Source organism: Cardiocondyla obscurior, linkage group LG04 (assembly GCF_019399895.1).
Source record: "Cardiocondyla obscurior isolate alpha-2009 linkage group LG04, Cobs3.1, whole genome shotgun sequence".
Taxonomy (NCBI): domain Eukaryota; kingdom Metazoa; phylum Arthropoda; class Insecta; order Hymenoptera; family Formicidae; genus Cardiocondyla; species Cardiocondyla obscurior.
Window position 1 is genome coordinate 5,412,731 of NC_091867.1, and position 16,927 is coordinate 5,429,657.

General features: G+C 36.5%; 1 protein-coding gene across 1 annotated transcript in view; it reads left to right on the forward strand.

The window, feature by feature from the left end:
* The window catches only part of LOC139102313 (uncharacterized), a 67,277-nt gene extending 53,682 nt beyond the window's left edge, over positions 1-13,595 (forward strand). The window contains exons 5-9 of the mRNA XM_070656124.1: positions 6,762-6,919; positions 7,213-7,347; positions 8,159-8,349; positions 10,368-10,589; positions 11,377-13,595. Of these exons, the coding sequence (XP_070512225.1) occupies positions 6,762-6,919; positions 7,213-7,347; positions 8,159-8,349; positions 10,368-10,589; positions 11,377-11,472 (802 nt within the window). The 3' untranslated portion in view covers positions 11,473-13,595. The remainder of the gene's footprint in view (positions 1-6,761; positions 6,920-7,212; positions 7,348-8,158; positions 8,350-10,367; positions 10,590-11,376) is intronic.
* The last annotated feature ends 3,332 nt before the right edge of the window (positions 13,596-16,927 follow it).

The following is a 16,927-nucleotide window of genomic DNA, read 5'->3' on the forward strand; positions in this document are numbered from 1 at the left end:
TTAATTTTCTTGCAGATTTGACATTTAATAATTATATTATGTAATTGCGTCGTACGCATCACGCGCACACAATCGGTAATTTACTGAAAATTTCAACGTCAAAATCCGCGCCGGCCACGGTCATCGCGCGACAATGCAGCAACAAATTTCAATGATGATTTATTAATATCGGCGCGGAAAAGGGTGACAAACACGACCGCGAAAAGCTATAATTGGCAGCTGGCAATCGTGGAAAACGCGATCCACCTTCATTATTTTGACGTCTCGCGTAATTGGCGGCGCGTCAAACGCACAAAACGCTTTTCACTTCTTCGCGCTTAGACTGCAATTTAATCGAAACATCGTACCGAATTAATAGCACATCCGCGCAAAAAGAGAGGGGACAGAGGGGAACGAGCAAGGGCAGAGGGGAAGGGGTTCGATGCCGGTGCGCCATTGTTGGCCAGTGCGCATAATTTGGCTTTCATGAAAAATCCGAAATATTCTATCGCGATTTAAGCGAAATTAATTGCGGCATTAATATTCGTACGATGAAATGCGGCGGGTAACGAAAGAAGAGGATATAATGCAAAATCGATCGCGATAACATCGCTCCTATGCGTGCAGAAACGTATCGGAATCACACCTATACGATGTTTTCCTTAAATCACCTGCATCTGTGCAGCCTTCGATATTTCGAATTTCGATAACTTTCTTATTTATATTATTCGTACACGTCACTTCTTTTAGATCTCATCCTCGTAAAATATTCATTTTATTTTCTTCAACTTTGCTCAAACCTTCTTTTATTTTTGATTCGAAATCTTATTTACAAAAATTGGAAACGTTTAAATTTAACATCTATATGAGATATGTTAAGAAAAGTATTTAATTATTTGAGGTAAACGTCACCTGGCTACCGTCGAGAGTCAAGTGGCAATCAGAAGTTAATCGACCGGAGGAAAACGCAAGAACGGAGAAATAAGATGAAGTTGAGAGTATAATTGTACAGAAATTGTAACGAAATTATTTAATAATAACGAGATAATTACAGTACGTGCTCGGCAACATAAAATTTTCACGCCACGGTACAAGAAATTAAAACTTTACGTTAACTGATTGGTTGAAATATTTATTTTTGAAATGTTTTGTACTTTAATTGCGATTAACGTTCGCTTCTAATAAATAAAAAAAAAATTCTTAATTTTGAAAGGCAGAGATACGAACCTAAAATACGAATCGCGAGGAAATTAAAAACGTAAAAAAGAAAAAGAAAAGAAAAGCGAAGACGAGGACAAAGAAGCAAAGATAGAAGAATCGCGTCGCCGCCACCGTGTGATTTGTGGAAAACAAATAATTGTCAGAGCTGCCAATCACAGTGCTCTTTGGCCGACGTTCGTCCGAGGGTTAACCCGTGATGAAAATCCACCGATTTATTGGCCGACCTTCTTTAGGCTCGTCTTCGAACGTCACTGTTGTCCGTTCTGCCCGGGACTCTTCGTTTTGCTCGGATTTTCCCCGGCGGAGTTTAAATTTAGATTGGAGAGTGTTCGTTCTTTTAAATGAAATTTAGTGGCAAACGCGGAAATTAAAATAGACTGCCAGAAGAGACAGAGACAGAAGGAGAGAAAGACAGAGAGAGAGAGAGAGAGAGAGCGCCGTAACTTCACATATTCTATTGTCTTAATAAGATCATTAATTCTTCAAGCAAGGGTATTCTGATCTGTCGAAAGTCCAAGTTGGCGAAGACGTCATTCAAACGTAATGGTGAAATGTTACTCGTAACCTGAGACGATTTATAAATAACAGTCAACGCAGTTTTGGACTTCGTAGCAACGTTTATCATTAACGCCGTGATCATTCCACCGTTATTACATTTATTTATCGCCCCGCCACGTATTTGTTGCAATGTCGTTGCCATTAGTTGCCGTCACCCGTAAAAGGTCGCACGCGCGTAAAAAAAATGTCAGAATGAAGTGGAAAAGTGGATAGCGGGGACGAAAAAGGAGGAGGGGAGGGCTGTAGAGGGGGGTGGAATTGGAGGGTTACGAATGGCCTCGTTATGGTATAGAATTATGACGTCGGTTATGAGAGACGCAATAATTGCGGGAAAACGCCGACCTGGCCACCGACAGAAATATTATTTATGACTTCGAGGGGGATGAGCGGAAATCGTGATACTTGCGATAGTAAAATATGGCCGGCTGGTTTTGCCCGCGCTGAGCGTAACATTGTGACGATGTCTTGACGCATTCCGGTAAAAAGTGCGTGATTTATTGACGGTAGATCGAGCAAAAATAAGAAATAAGAAACGATGCAGTGGGCGAGGCTGCTGCTGCTGTTCGCAATCGAATCTGTTAATACGTCGCGCCTGGAATTGTAACTTTCGAACCCTCGAATTATCAGCAACATTCCTTCGATTAAACTGGAGTCACGCTAATTTGCAAGACTCCAGAGACTCACGCGCTCGTCTTAACGACCGTTTACTCTTTCAATGAAAGTGTACGTTGCAAGAAAGTTTGCGATCGCTAGTCGGACTCGCGTCATTCAAATTCAATTTATATCGCGTGCATTATTTATATTTAATTTATATCGTCGGGAGATGCGCACACAATTCACTCGACCGGGACAAGGGGCTCGGCGCCTTTTGTAGTAACATGGTAAGCCTATTAGCTCGCTCGTCCGTCTGTACATCCGTGGCGCGTGTGACAGCTTGCCGCGCCGAATGAATTTTAATGAAATCCAGTGTGTTAGAGAGAGCGCGGGACCGGCCCCCGGCCAACTACCCCCGGCTGAATTTATCCGACAAATTCTCCCTCCGCGTTGTCTAATCTGAATACATGCATATCCGAGAGCCGCCGCGTATAAAGTGGAGACGCGACGACGTGGACGACCGAGCGTCGGCGTCGTTTTTCGGCGAAGCACGTCGTCCTCGTACCCCGAGATTGAGCGCGCCCGATTAAACGGTATGGAATCTAAAATAACATGGAATATTATATACGGGGAGATTGGACGTTCGCATACCGTTTCGGAAAAAAAAAACATTGTAGCGAGCTTGAATTTGCGGGAAAATGGTGCTTTTTGCGATTCGAGTCGGGAGCAAATTAAATCGCAGCACGCTGTTCGATCGTGGTTAAGAGATCTCGAGAGCAGTACAAATCGCTCTTGTATAATACGTAAGAACAATCTAACGTGCCCCATGCTAACCTACTTATGTCTATTCCGCCAATTAGAAGCCTTACTTACTAAAAATGGACATGTGTCTGACGTTGTAACGTTGATGCATCTGGACTTTTACATACTCAAACGACCCACATTTGTCGCTCCAATCGATTTGACATTTATCGGATTTGGAAGACCGCGAGAACATTATTTAAGGTTTCTAAAATTACCGTACGAAAGAAAAAAAGGAAATTTTAACGTCCTACTTAGTTTATTATTGTATTTGTCAAATGAAAAATGCAGTAAATCTCGTCTTTCGACATCTCTAACTTTGTGCCGCACGTTTGATTATCGCATGCTTATTCAAATGTGTTCGTAATACCGAACAATGATTTAGAAAAGTGTCTGTAAAAATTATCAAGTGACTGCTAAGAAAACAGCTGACTTGATAATTGGATGGTACTTGGGGAAGTGTTAAAACTGTCGAAACATACCGGCGAAGAAACGCGCGAACAACGTCGAAGATGACGCTTTGTAAGTCCCTTCCCATCTTTTTCCGATCATCCCTTTCGCCTGTCGCGACCCTCCGCTATTATTTGCGACTTGAAAGAAGGACGAAACTCGTTTTAAAAGAACTTTTAACAACGGCAAAAAGGCACGAATTCGCGGGCATTCTTGCACGCTCTTTGCCGATTTAATCCTTAAATAACATCTTCGCTTTTCCCCGTGAGACTATCAGAACGGTTCGTTACGTTTTCAAACTGTTGTATTTATCGAAACAATCTTAAAGTGTATTAAAGGATAGTTAATCATAATTCGAAAGACGCATATATAAAAACACCAGGTTACAAAAATGCGAAGTTAGTTAAAAATCGAGCGTCTAAAATAATATATCGACAAGGTCGAAATAAAATACAGCGCATCGTAAAAGTACGCTGTCAGATTTTCAGTGACATTTTTAATTTTTTTTTCGAGATTTTCATTTCGTTTGATTTTCGCTGGAAAATCAAACGTGAAAATTTTTTAGCGAACAGAGAATCGGCAATGGACGATAACAACGACGTGAGCATTGGCATATGTCAGTAACATGATATTTTTATTGTCAGGATTCAGACTTCACCATTGTTTCGCATGAGAGGCGTTGAGATCAACTACGAAACCGACGCAACAATAACAGTAGAAAACTAGATATCGATTACTTTTCCACGTTGTTGCAATATGACTGAATTACTTTACGTAAATATCGTGTATCTGATTTCAAGGAGTACGTTCGCAACTTTCGCTTCTTATTTGTTATGTATAAATACAGTTACAAACGTCAAGTGGCTGCTGTATCATATTTAATGCATTCATAAAAATCAACAATGAAATATGTTTCAAAGAAATGTACGAGCAATCTCTTTTCATTCGTTTATTCACGATTGGTAAGAGTGACGAATGCGGCAGCAGTAGTAACATCACCGTCGCGCGAGGCACGTACGCCGCATGTCTACCTATGTTTTGTTTATCTCACCCTTACACAGTTTAACGCGCTGTAAAAAAATTCGTATATGAAAAATTATATCGAATTTAACGTCGAATATCAATTTATAATTTTACGTAATCACTGTCAAGGAATGAATATAATTAGCACGAATGTATGCATAAATCAAACTTAAACGAACGAAAAATGTTTAAAATGCCACGTGAGGTAGAGTATATAAATCTTGTACTTCATTGTTGAAAATTATTAAATGTACTTTTCTTTTTTTTTTTTTTTTTTAATGTAAAAAAGATAAGCGCGCACTTAGCAATGTGTAATTTTAATGTAAAACGAAAGATCGCAGTTTATGGATCGTGTTTTAATACAAGTATTTAAGGGACGAAATATCTCACGAGCACATTGTGTAATCATGTGACATGCAGAGATCGAGTGAGCGATGAGTCTCATATCGACAATTTTATATTTAGCGGTTAAATATACCTACATCAGGCCGTGATTGATGGCGATTTAAAACGAGCAGAAAATAAAGTGTAACGCAAAGGAAGGATAAAAAGGAAAATGTGATATGAGAGTAAACTGTGCGATACAGTATAAAGATTTTAATTCCCGCGCACTCGTCGGGGATATAAAGAAATTAAATTGCTCTAAATTTCTGCGTAGAAGTGTAATTTTTCCACTTCGAGAAGAAGAGAACGTGACGAGGAAAAAACTTTTTTTTTTTGAGGGGGGAGTTCTATTTTTCAAAACGATATATTTTGGGCGTTGCGAATTCAATCAAAGGTACGTGAAAACGCGTTTGCCTCGTAGCAAAAAGGAGGGCAAACGGAGGCAATTTGCAAGCTTGCATCTCCGGTATTTATGGCGGGAGGCAATTCTGATATCGTAAAATCGCACACGTGCATTCCCCATTGTGTTCCCATAAAGCGAAATCTGTTCGAAGCTAAATTCATTCGTCATGATGTGCCCCTCGATATTCATATTTTGCATAAGAATATTATATGCCCTCGTTATCGTTCGCCGATTGCGGCTAATGGACTATGAACGTACGGCTCTATTATTGTAATAGAATAATTATCACGATGATACTCGCAAAAGATCGTACGCGAGGGAACGGTTCACGAAATTTTCCCGAAAACGATTTTCAATTACACTCGATGCAATTAACATGACGCTTTAACATTTTTATTATACGCGAGAGATATCGATTATCTTCCCAGTTTTATTATACCGATATGTATTTACTCGGCAAAGCGATACTATCGAAGGAAAAATCTTGAAGTAATTCGATCTTAATTCGCGGGAACCGCATTACCGGATACATCCTGAATTATTCAAATCTAATTTATTTTACCGCGTGCTCGTACCTTCGAAGTTTTAAAGCAACAATCGCTTTAGCTTCCTTAAAGCAGACGCTTCCAATTCCTGGCGAAATTCCTCACTTGACAATGGCAATTAATTAAAACATTGTAAGTAAATTTTATACGTGTGTAATACTTATTAATAATACAATTAATTTAGACGGATAACAGATTAAACGTTGATGATTCCGTTGTTTATAACTCGTTCATATTTTCCTTTAAATAAAGCGTGCAAGAGGTGGGAAAAAGTGGAAAAAGTAAAAAAAAAAAAAATAAAAAAAAAAGAAAAGAAACAAAAGAAAATTTTAATTTTTTTTTCTTCGAAATAAAACGAAATAAAAATGACATGCAACACCATTGCGGCGTGTTACATACCGCGACAAAGGGGAGTCTTTTAAAGTTCTCGTTGCGGGATCTCGCGATTCTGTAAAATGCATTTAATGCCGCACATTTATTCCACCGTGTACTCAAATGCATTCAAGAAAATGCTCTCGCTCGCGGAGCGGCTTATGCGGTTGTTCATTTACGAAGTTGTCAATGTGGAATATCATAAACTCTTATTTAATCGCAAGATACCAAAGAGAAAAATGGTGCTAAGACATATAATGTTAGGATGCGAAGTACAAAGAGCGAATAGCAGCAGACTGAGACGTTTAGCATTGCATTAAGATCCGAGGAAAAAAAGAAGAGACACGTATCTATGTGTACGCGGTTAACGCACAAATCTAAAGTAACATATATATTAATGTATTTTGCAAAATATATCCTTCTATTTGCAGTTACTACGCGTCGACCGCGTTTCCACCGCGCTTAGCACCACCGTTGAAGCGGCCGCGTTTGATGCCGCCGACACGGGCGCAGCATCCGAAGCTGCAGAAACAACAATCGACAGCAAACACCGGCACGATACCCGACTTGAATCAACTTAAAGTGTACAGTAAGTGTCGCGTTCGAGACGGTTACGTTTTCATTATCCGCGATGTACCTACTTCGTCTTCTCCGGCATTTTATTTTAAAATCGAATATTCGGATCTAAATAAACCGACGAGGTTATTCTAATGCATTTATCATTATATTTCCGTTGAAAAATTGTCGCGTTTTAGTGAATTTATGTTACTGTTATTATGATACACGGGCTATTTCTCAAAGTTTATAAGTTGCCTCCTGGTAACACGGTCCCAAAGCCTTGTCGAGCAATGAAGGCCGGGTTTAATTGAAGGTATGTCGTAGGCAATCCAGATATACTGATCTGCGGCAACTGCAGGGAGATGTTCACGGAACTCGGGGAGCTGTTGGAGCACAAGCGGAACTACTGCAAGCTGCGGTTCACATGTAAATGTCACACCTTCAACGGAGCCGCCCCAAGTATGTACTTGAAATAAACTTCGAGGCGCCTCCTTCCGGTACGTAAACGCGCTCCAAATCCCACCGGAAGATCCAGAATTAATAACTGCCCATCGCCCGTCATTTTAATCGGTGATCACGCTCGTCGATCATGATTAACAGTTTGACAATTCTTTCGTAATGTCGCCGCGCTGTTTAATCAAAACTTATATTCTATTTAAATTAAAACAGATTACTTACATTTATTAAATTTGATTTTAATTGGATGACGTAATTGATGATAAATGTATGCCTTTTTGCATGGGGAATTAAATTACAAACAAGATAAGTACCATATAAAATCCTGCACGTCATATTCCATTAAAAATAACATATTAAACCAGCGCATTGTGTTGCGTTATGTTATTGCAAATTTTAATTATTAAAAACCAACATTTTTATTAAAAGAAGATTAACGGTATATATGTTGCAAATTCCATTTTCCTTACGGCGGCTCGAATTATGCTGTTAAAGCAAAAAAGGGACAAAACGAGACAAAATTAATAATATTAAAAAAAAAAATTGAATTTTTCTCAAGATCAAATGTATAAACGAAGAAAATTTTTTGTTACATAATTTTAGATAAACAGTACTGAAAAATGCATTATATTACCGCTACAGAATTTATATTAAAAAATTGCGGCAATCTAATATTTATCAGTTGCACGTAATATTGCTTTAAGAAAATCAGTGTCTGTTTCTAAGTTTTGTCTCGTTTCACCTTCGCTGTGGCTCACCAAGTGACATCGCAATCTTCGTCTTCAACTTATTTATTGATACCCCGCACAAACAGGAGACTCGACAACGGCGTTGCTCTGCGTCCTCTGCAAGTTATCCTTTCCAAGTGCTTGGGAATTGATGGTCCATGCCCAGGCAGCTCACATGATCAACATTTACGAGCTGGGCACAAGGGCGCCGAGCCCGTCACGGAGCCCTAGCCTTGACCAGCCGAAGGAGTCGTCGCCTTCCCCGCAGGATTTCCAGGTTAATTCTCACCCCTCTTACGTTCCGTCTGAGATTTATTATTTATGCCGTCGTCGTGCAGCAATATTTTACAAAATTGCGCAACCTGAACTGAAGAATTAATAGTTCCGCCTCGAGAACGGCAAAGAGTGGAACGAGAAGGTGAGCTCCGGAGTTCACTCCGCCAGGCAAAGCGATTCAAAATAAAAGACACTTTACGCTTTAATCACTGAATACTAATTTTCTTATTGCTCGGAGATCACTGCCTGGTAATTACAAATGAATTCTTTAACCCACACATATTTATTTAATAATATAATATCGTAATGTATTTTAAGCGATCGACATGTCGCTGTGTGGAAATATACGTTTACGTGTACGCAAGCATATTTCAACTTACGAGTCTTTTTTCTCAGATGATAATTATCGTGTTTATCGGCAACTAATTAACAAATATATGGAATTGTTTTATCGTCGCGTATTTTTCGAGTAATTAAAATATGAGATTAACGGAAATATTTGATATCCTGTCTCGTTTACCCCGTATACCTAATTATCCAGCCTGGCGACAGCCGATCATTTAAATAAGTAATATTCTCTCACTTTCGTTAATTAATTTGCGTTTCATTACCAGTCAACGATTAAATTACTTGTGCTGTGGTATTGAATGTTACGTTATTGATAATGCAATTTTACCTGACGGGGTCTGTAACGTTTATTTTTTCGTCTCGGATATTTCTATATATATCTTTAAGTTCTATCAATTTCTTGTGTACATAATAACAAATATTCATCATCAAAAAATTTTTTTTAGATCGAAAAAAACGTTTTTTTTTCTTTTTTTTCCAATGTGCCATAAATTATTTTCGCTATTAGAAAATAATCTAAAATAAAATTCGATTTGCTTAACTAACGTAGATCTACATATATGCAATAAATAGGTCACCGATATCGAAACTCGATCGTTGTAAAAAGACCGGTTTTGTCGCGCAGCTCATTTCAACGCCACCCGTTTTCTTTCTTCCTCCCTTTTCCGTATCTACGAAACGAGACGTAGTCTTCCGTCACATTTATCGGAGCGTCGGCGCGAGGAGATCCGAGAAGGCAACAAAGAGGCATCGCGACGATACGCGTCGTTTGAGACACGAGATATATCCGCGGACGACGATGCAGACAGTCTTCTCGACAACGGTTGACGTGTACGATTTTCACGAAGTTGTATAGAACCGAAGTAAGGAAGGGGGCGGAGGCTGGGAGAGGAGGCTGTGCGCTTGCACTCGGCAAAAGCAACCCCAGTGACCGACGCGAAACACGTCGATTCCATCGAGGCTAACTCTGGGGTTGACGTATCGACAGAGAAACATATGACGAAGTAATATTTTTCCGCGCCCCCTCGGGTGATGGCATTTTCCCGCCACTCGCTCACCATCTCTCCCCTTAACAGTTTTCCCATCGACAGATAGCAAAACCGAAAATTGTACTTTTGATGTTAAATATTGCAAAAACTATTCATTCCCCGAATCTCTAATACATTTTCGCGCAGAATAATAGAATAAACGATTTTTCGTTGATCTATTTTTTTTCCTCTTCCCTTTTCGAATACTGGCTGCAACATTGTTATCGAAAAATGTGTTATATCAGAGTAAAGAGTTGGCCCGTCTGGAGAAGAATGTAAAGAAAGCACGAAGTTGTAACAGTATTTAATGATTAATCAATATCTGAACCAAATGTTCTTTCGCCGACGGCATCGGGGTCTTTCTAACAAACGCCGCTATTTAAAAATACATATAAGGTGATAAATTTTAGAATTGAGAGAGCAAAGAGAAATATTTTCGGTGGCACGGTTCAGTTATTTGCAGCTTATTAATAAACGTACGCTGGTAACAGCATATATCGTTGCTGCAATTTCCTATCACGTACGGAGCTTCTTGTGGGGAGGGAGGGGGGAGGGAAGATTTTAACACAAATGCCCTCGTTAATTATTTTCTTGTTTGACAATAATCGCGCGTAACGGTATTGACGTATGAAATCTGTGACAGGAAATCAAGGCTACAGACTGCGAAGAGCGTGTGGAGGAAGAGGAACTTGATGGACACGAGTTAATACCGTCCCCCGACAGTGGCAAGTCAACGGACAACGAAGCAGCTCTGTCGCCGATCAAGATTCGATCTGACGTTAACGGGTTGGATCACGAGGATTGCGACGAATTGATCCACGTCGAGAACACCACGCAGGCGTGCATCATGCATGCTCTCAGCATTGTGAGTCTCTCGGTTTCTTTTTCTACTTTACATTCAACCATTCAACAGCAACGTCAAGTGTAAATACGAAAGAGTTACTGAGAATAAGAAAAAAAGAAAAAAAAAAAGGAAAGAACTTTTGTACAATTATGAAATATTTTTAAAATATTAATTAGAGCGTTCGTCGGTTACTTTTTGTTTCAACTCGTATTGTACTTAGTATTCGTTATTTCGTTCTTTTTTAGCTTTTTTTTCTTTTTTTATTAATGTGAATGCAAAATCCACGGCGTATAAAATAGAAGATAAGAGACGGGTATATGACGATTCTTTGTCACGATGCGTAGTTGAAAACGACACGATGACAGAAACACTGATTTACATCACGTGTCATAAGGGCCGTGAAGAGCGTAAAGATCGTAAGAGAACCAGCATGGTGGCACTAATGACTGATGTCGCTCTCGCCACGCAGTTAAAAGCAGTCATCCACGATAGAGAATCGTTCTCTTGGGTGCATATTAATAGAGGCGTCGTAAATCGACGTTGTCGACGCCAACAACGAGCGGAACAAAACCGGTGGTGGTGATACCGTCGTAGTATCTCTCTTTTTTTTTCTTTTTCTTTATGCACGATAAATCGTATCGTTCTAATCTACACTAACGATAACAGATAAATTGCAGTCGTTAAAAACTTGATTTTTTAAATATGTAAATTTTAATATCTGCGTGATCTAAATACAATTATAATATCCAAAATAATTATTCTTTAGGCTATTATTAAAATTATTTTTGGAATAATTTTATTATTGCAGGACTCGTCTTTGGAATTGAATTCTGACACCAATTCGAGAACAACTTCTGGAACGGTGATGGCCTTGACCAATGGTTCATTATCGGCAAAAGAATAAAAAGAAAAAGTTAAAAGAAAGGATAAAGAGAAAATATTCATCGGAACGGTCTTCCCCGGCCAACCAACGAGACATATCGATCTCCTTTAAGGATAACGCACCCGTTTGTATATAGCTTAATTGCCTAACAAATTATATTCAGGATCGTTAGATCCCGTGGTCTATGCCGGCTGATCGGATATCGATCATATTCCCAAAAATAAAAAAAAAAATCAATTCCGTACTTGATTTTTTTACTCATTTGCAATTTCGCTTTGGCTTTTAATTGAAAGCTAATTCAAATGAAAGCCATACATAATAAAAAATTATATTGGATTAAATTCTTTACGCTGTATTTTATTTTTTAAAATAAAAAATTAAAATGCGAGTTTTTAATTTTTATGTACGTATTTTCTTTTTTTTTTTAACATAAAATTTTAATATATTTAGATTAAATTTAAATTTCTTATATTATTTTAAATTTTGAGAATTACAAATTCAATAAACTCTACATTCTGACAATTTTAAAATTTTTTATTTATGAGTTTTGTTTATTATTGAATAGCGCTTCTAAATCCGTTTAAATATTATCAACCACGAGATTCCAAAATCTACATAACGCAATTGTAAATCACATAATTTTATATTTAGAAGATTGTATACAATATAAGTTTACGATTATTCAACTATATAAAATCAAGTGCTTTTGTCATTTCGATGGCAAAATATTAAAGATACAAATATTTGTGGACAACATATTAGCCAAAACTGATCATCAATGGATTTAATATCTCTAGAAATCCTAAAAATTACTTATGTTTCAGTTATTTTTATCGTAAATTAATTTCTTCGACAATTATAATGTTATTAATAACGGATATAAATAATCCTTAAATATTGGCAAGGTTTATTAAGAAAATTAAAAGTCTTATACCTTCTTTTCGATAGCAATCGCACGTGCGTGTAAATTAAAGCTATAGATCGCCAATTAAATTATTTATAAAAGAACATATCTCTCAATAAACAATGTGATGTCGATGGCAAACTAATAACTCAATTACAGTACGAATTTCAACTTTAATCACTATCAAAACGGCAAGTCCATTTCTCTACTGTTATTTACTCCGTTCAGATTCATTTTTATTTTGAGATTCTTAATCACAAACATACTACACACGATTTAAATAATTGTTATCTATTTTAAGAAGGAAACGTAGCATAGAGAAAGCGAGGAGAGAAGAGGCTCTGTTGGTGGCTGTTATATAAATTCTATGTTAATACTGTTCTATGTTGTTCGTCGATTGACTTCACTTATCGATACACAAATTCGTATAGTTCTATCTATATATACACAATTCTATATATATATACACATACATATATATATATATATACATATACATATATATATATACATATATATATATACAAATATATTTAAATATTTTAAATTATATTCAAATAATTATTTTAATACAGCAGTTTAAGTAAAATCACAAACTAAACGTAAAACATTTAGAAGTCCATATATTTATGAATTTGTGGAGACACCTTATTAATTACTTCCCATTTTCAATTTTACGTAAAAATTATTTATACATTTTCTTGACTCAAATAAACGCGAGTGTGAGAATCAAAACAATCATATGCAAATATAGAGTAAATTATTTTTTCTTCTCAAGACAATGTAACATATTTTATTTTCAATTTATTATTAATGTTTTTACTGCTGTGACTTGCCATTGACAGTTCCCGTAATTAATGCATATCAAGGATGTCTAATAATCTAGATATATCATCTTTTGATACAGCCTGCACACAATTCGTAAATGCAATATAATCGCGAGAAAATAAAGATATCATCGACAGCCGGAAAAAAAGGGGAAAAAAAAAGAAAAAAAAATCGGTCGAGCTTTTATCGAGGCCTGACGCGCTTCTCTTCCTGCGTTTTTTTCTCTGTAAAACAAGATATTTATTACACGATTAGATGGTAGCGACGAGAGTTATTTGTTTATAGCCCCATATATAAACAATGTTTTATGGATCATTAATGTCTAAATAAAAATATATTACGTCTTTTAAGCGGTCTTCAAATCTTGTCCTTCTTTCATCCCGTTTGCATGATAAATATATCAGTATATATTATCAACAGCAATAAACTAATCGGTATTCTACAATTTTCATGAAAATCCATAATATTTGCTTAAAGTATTTTGATAATGAGATACTTTAATAATTAACGTATTAAATTAATAAATATATATATAAAATAAAAAAGAAGTTGTTTTTAGCCTATGGTGAGTAATTAGCAAACAGTCTCATTAGAACTAGTTTTTTAACGACATGCCAAAGGGAAAGGAGTCTTGCGGTTCTTGGCACGTTCATCCCTTCAAGCGTTTGCCTAATTACTGCGAGACATCGCGAGGCATTATGGCACTTTCTGCGGTTATTCAACCGTACTAAGAGTCTCGTTACAAAGATTTCACCGTTTCGCTGACCTCCTGATGTTACATCTAACAAGTTCGTTATTTCTTCAATTAATAATTGTACTCGAATTTGGCAGATATTAAAATTTCTCCAGCCTAACAGTTTCATTGATCAATAATATTATTTATTTTAAAACGTAATAAAAAAAAAAAACTTTTAATCGAAATAATCTACAGAAGATATTTTTTAAGTTCACCTTTAGATCTATTTTTCATTTTACGGAATACTTTAATGAGCGCATCCATCGATATGGCGGGCTGGACACCCTCGCGGGTATTTAGGTGATAATGGAGGATTCACAAAACATTCAACATAACTTCCCAGTGAATATCGGATGTCGTATAACGCTGGCTGTTATGTATTGCGAAATCGCGTAAACCATTAAGAGGGGAAAAACGCCGAGAGGAGGAGAGACGCTTATATCTTGCAAGAAATGCGGTCAAAAACCAGCAGGCGATCTACTTTTGTCCCCTCTCTAAAAACATAACTCGTCCGTGTTGCAGCGTTATTTTGTATCATTAAGATAAAGATTGAATTACAAAAAACAGGTAAGTTATTCCCTCCCTTTTCGGAAAACACGGCTTCTCTCGCGCTGCAAACGAGGGAAAAAATTTCTAATAAATAAAATTTTTTAAATTACAACGCTCGGAGTTTTAACTTGCTTGTCATCTCATAGCTAATTATATTCTCCTGTTTATTGCTCTCATTTTAAAGAATTCAGAATTTCGAACTTTGAAAGTTAATTTTAAAAATCTTTGGAACTGCAGCTCCTGCAATTTTAATTAACGCTAATCTTATTTTTATTTTTTTAAAATTTTATTTTGTTCTGCTGATATTTTGCCGACTTGCTCCTTATCGACTCCTCCTCCTCCCTTTTCTGCTCCGCTCTCCGCTAGAGGACAACACCACGTAGAGAATTGTGTTTAAAAGAACACAAGAAAAAAATGTATTGTATCATAATAAAAAATAAAATAAAATCTTTATACAATTATATTGGTAATTTGGTATAATCTGTTCATATAAGAAAAAAATACTCTATATTTTATAGCCTTCTAAACTTATTCTTCATCGATTTTTTAAAAATCCCTTTTCTTCTTTACCGTTCGCTAGATGACAGCACTTTGTAGAGAAGTGCAATAAAGATATTATTTATAGATCACATTTAAAGAAACGAAAAGTGGTTAAAGTGTCGTGAAGGATGCGCACATCTGTAGTTTATTACTAAGTATTATAATATGTAAAACAGTTTTCTCTAACGCGGCAGAAGCAAAAGTAAATGTCATGTGCGCAAAAGCGCGCTTTGAAATATCAAGTATAAAAAAAAAAAAAAAAAATTATAAAAGAGACTATAAAGCACAATAAAAAGATTTTTATCTTTATAAAACTTTAATCACAGTTTTATAGAATTTAGGCATTGAGGCTATTTGAACTTTTCGACTGGCTTTTTCATTGGTCCTCAAAGAGATAATTAATTAAATTAAACCATAATTAAATTACGAATTAAAATTTTCTTAAAACCAATAAAAAACAAATTATTAAAAAAAAAGATACTGCCTAATTATTAATTATTTATACATTAATTTACAACAAGTAAAGTATAATGAAAAAAAAGTGCCTCCAAGTTAACAAAATTTTGCAACGTCTAGCAGCTTAATTTGGCATCATTCTGTATCGACGTGCCTATCTGCATGTCTATAACATTCGGCGATAAATTCAGAACTCAGGTATTTTGGCAATAACAGTCCGCGTTCTATTTCATTTTCGGTTATTGCACTGCTTCCCTGGCCGGCGCGACTGTTTATCATTCGGTACAAGCCTTACGGTTAAAAACGACGTGCAATTGTGAACGGTAGTTGACTCCGTGGTAGAGGGGTGGGCATGTTTCACCTGCGACAAACCGAACGGTATGCAGATATGGAACCTGGGTAAACCGACCGCCTGTGGACTACCGTGCGGTAGTAATCACAGTCACTCCGAACAGTCAACGACATCCACGAGACCCACAGGTGGATAACAGGTACATCATTTATCGAAATTTACTAACATTTCCCCTCGGTCTTCCGCGCAGGCAATTTTGCATTAATGCATTTTCTGTTTATGCTGTATATAAATATAAATAAACGACGCGTTGACGTTTTATTTTGTTATATTTTATTTTATTTATTTATTTTTACTTAATTTCGTTAATGTAAGTATTTTTTGCTTAATTAAAAAAAAATTGCACTGATAATTTTGCGACTCATCATATGACTGCTCGCGTATTCGGTTCTGTTAAAAGTGCGTAACTTTTTCTTCGGATAATCAGATTTCATTATACAAGTTTTTAAAATTGTAGATTATGCACAATGCGCCAATTACTGGGATTTATACATTTTTTAAACGCTATTATGGTATTGTGTGGACTCATTATGATACAGTTTTAATGCAATAAATTTTTACGAGAACGAATTACAGGCCATATTGTCCGAAATGTTGAACGAAAAAGGGAGATGTATAAGCCAATTAAAATAATATATACGAAAATTGAGTAAATTAAAATTCGACGAGATATTTAATCACGGGCCGATGTGGAGAAAATAATTATCGTGCATTTATATACATATATATTGGCAAAATAATTAAAGAATTACAATTGTACTTAATATAAAGGTTCTGAATTTTAGCGTGGATCAGTAATGCACATTGTCTATATTAAATTTTATTTGCAATTTACGTGAATAATAAATTCATTATAATTTGAGTAGCTCACGATTACGCGCCTGTCTCAATTTAATACTAAAATGTACTTTTTATTTCGATTCCTTCGTTTCTCTTTTCACGCATACATCGCCGAACCCGTTAAAGAAGTAATCTTTCCGCTATGCACTTGGCGGTCATCACGTTTCAATTTCCGTTGCGGCGAACATCAATGTCCAGTTTCGTCGCGAGTCAGTGTTTTCCCTCGTGACCAATTAAAACAAAATCTTTAATTATGAGGCAGTCTCGTCTG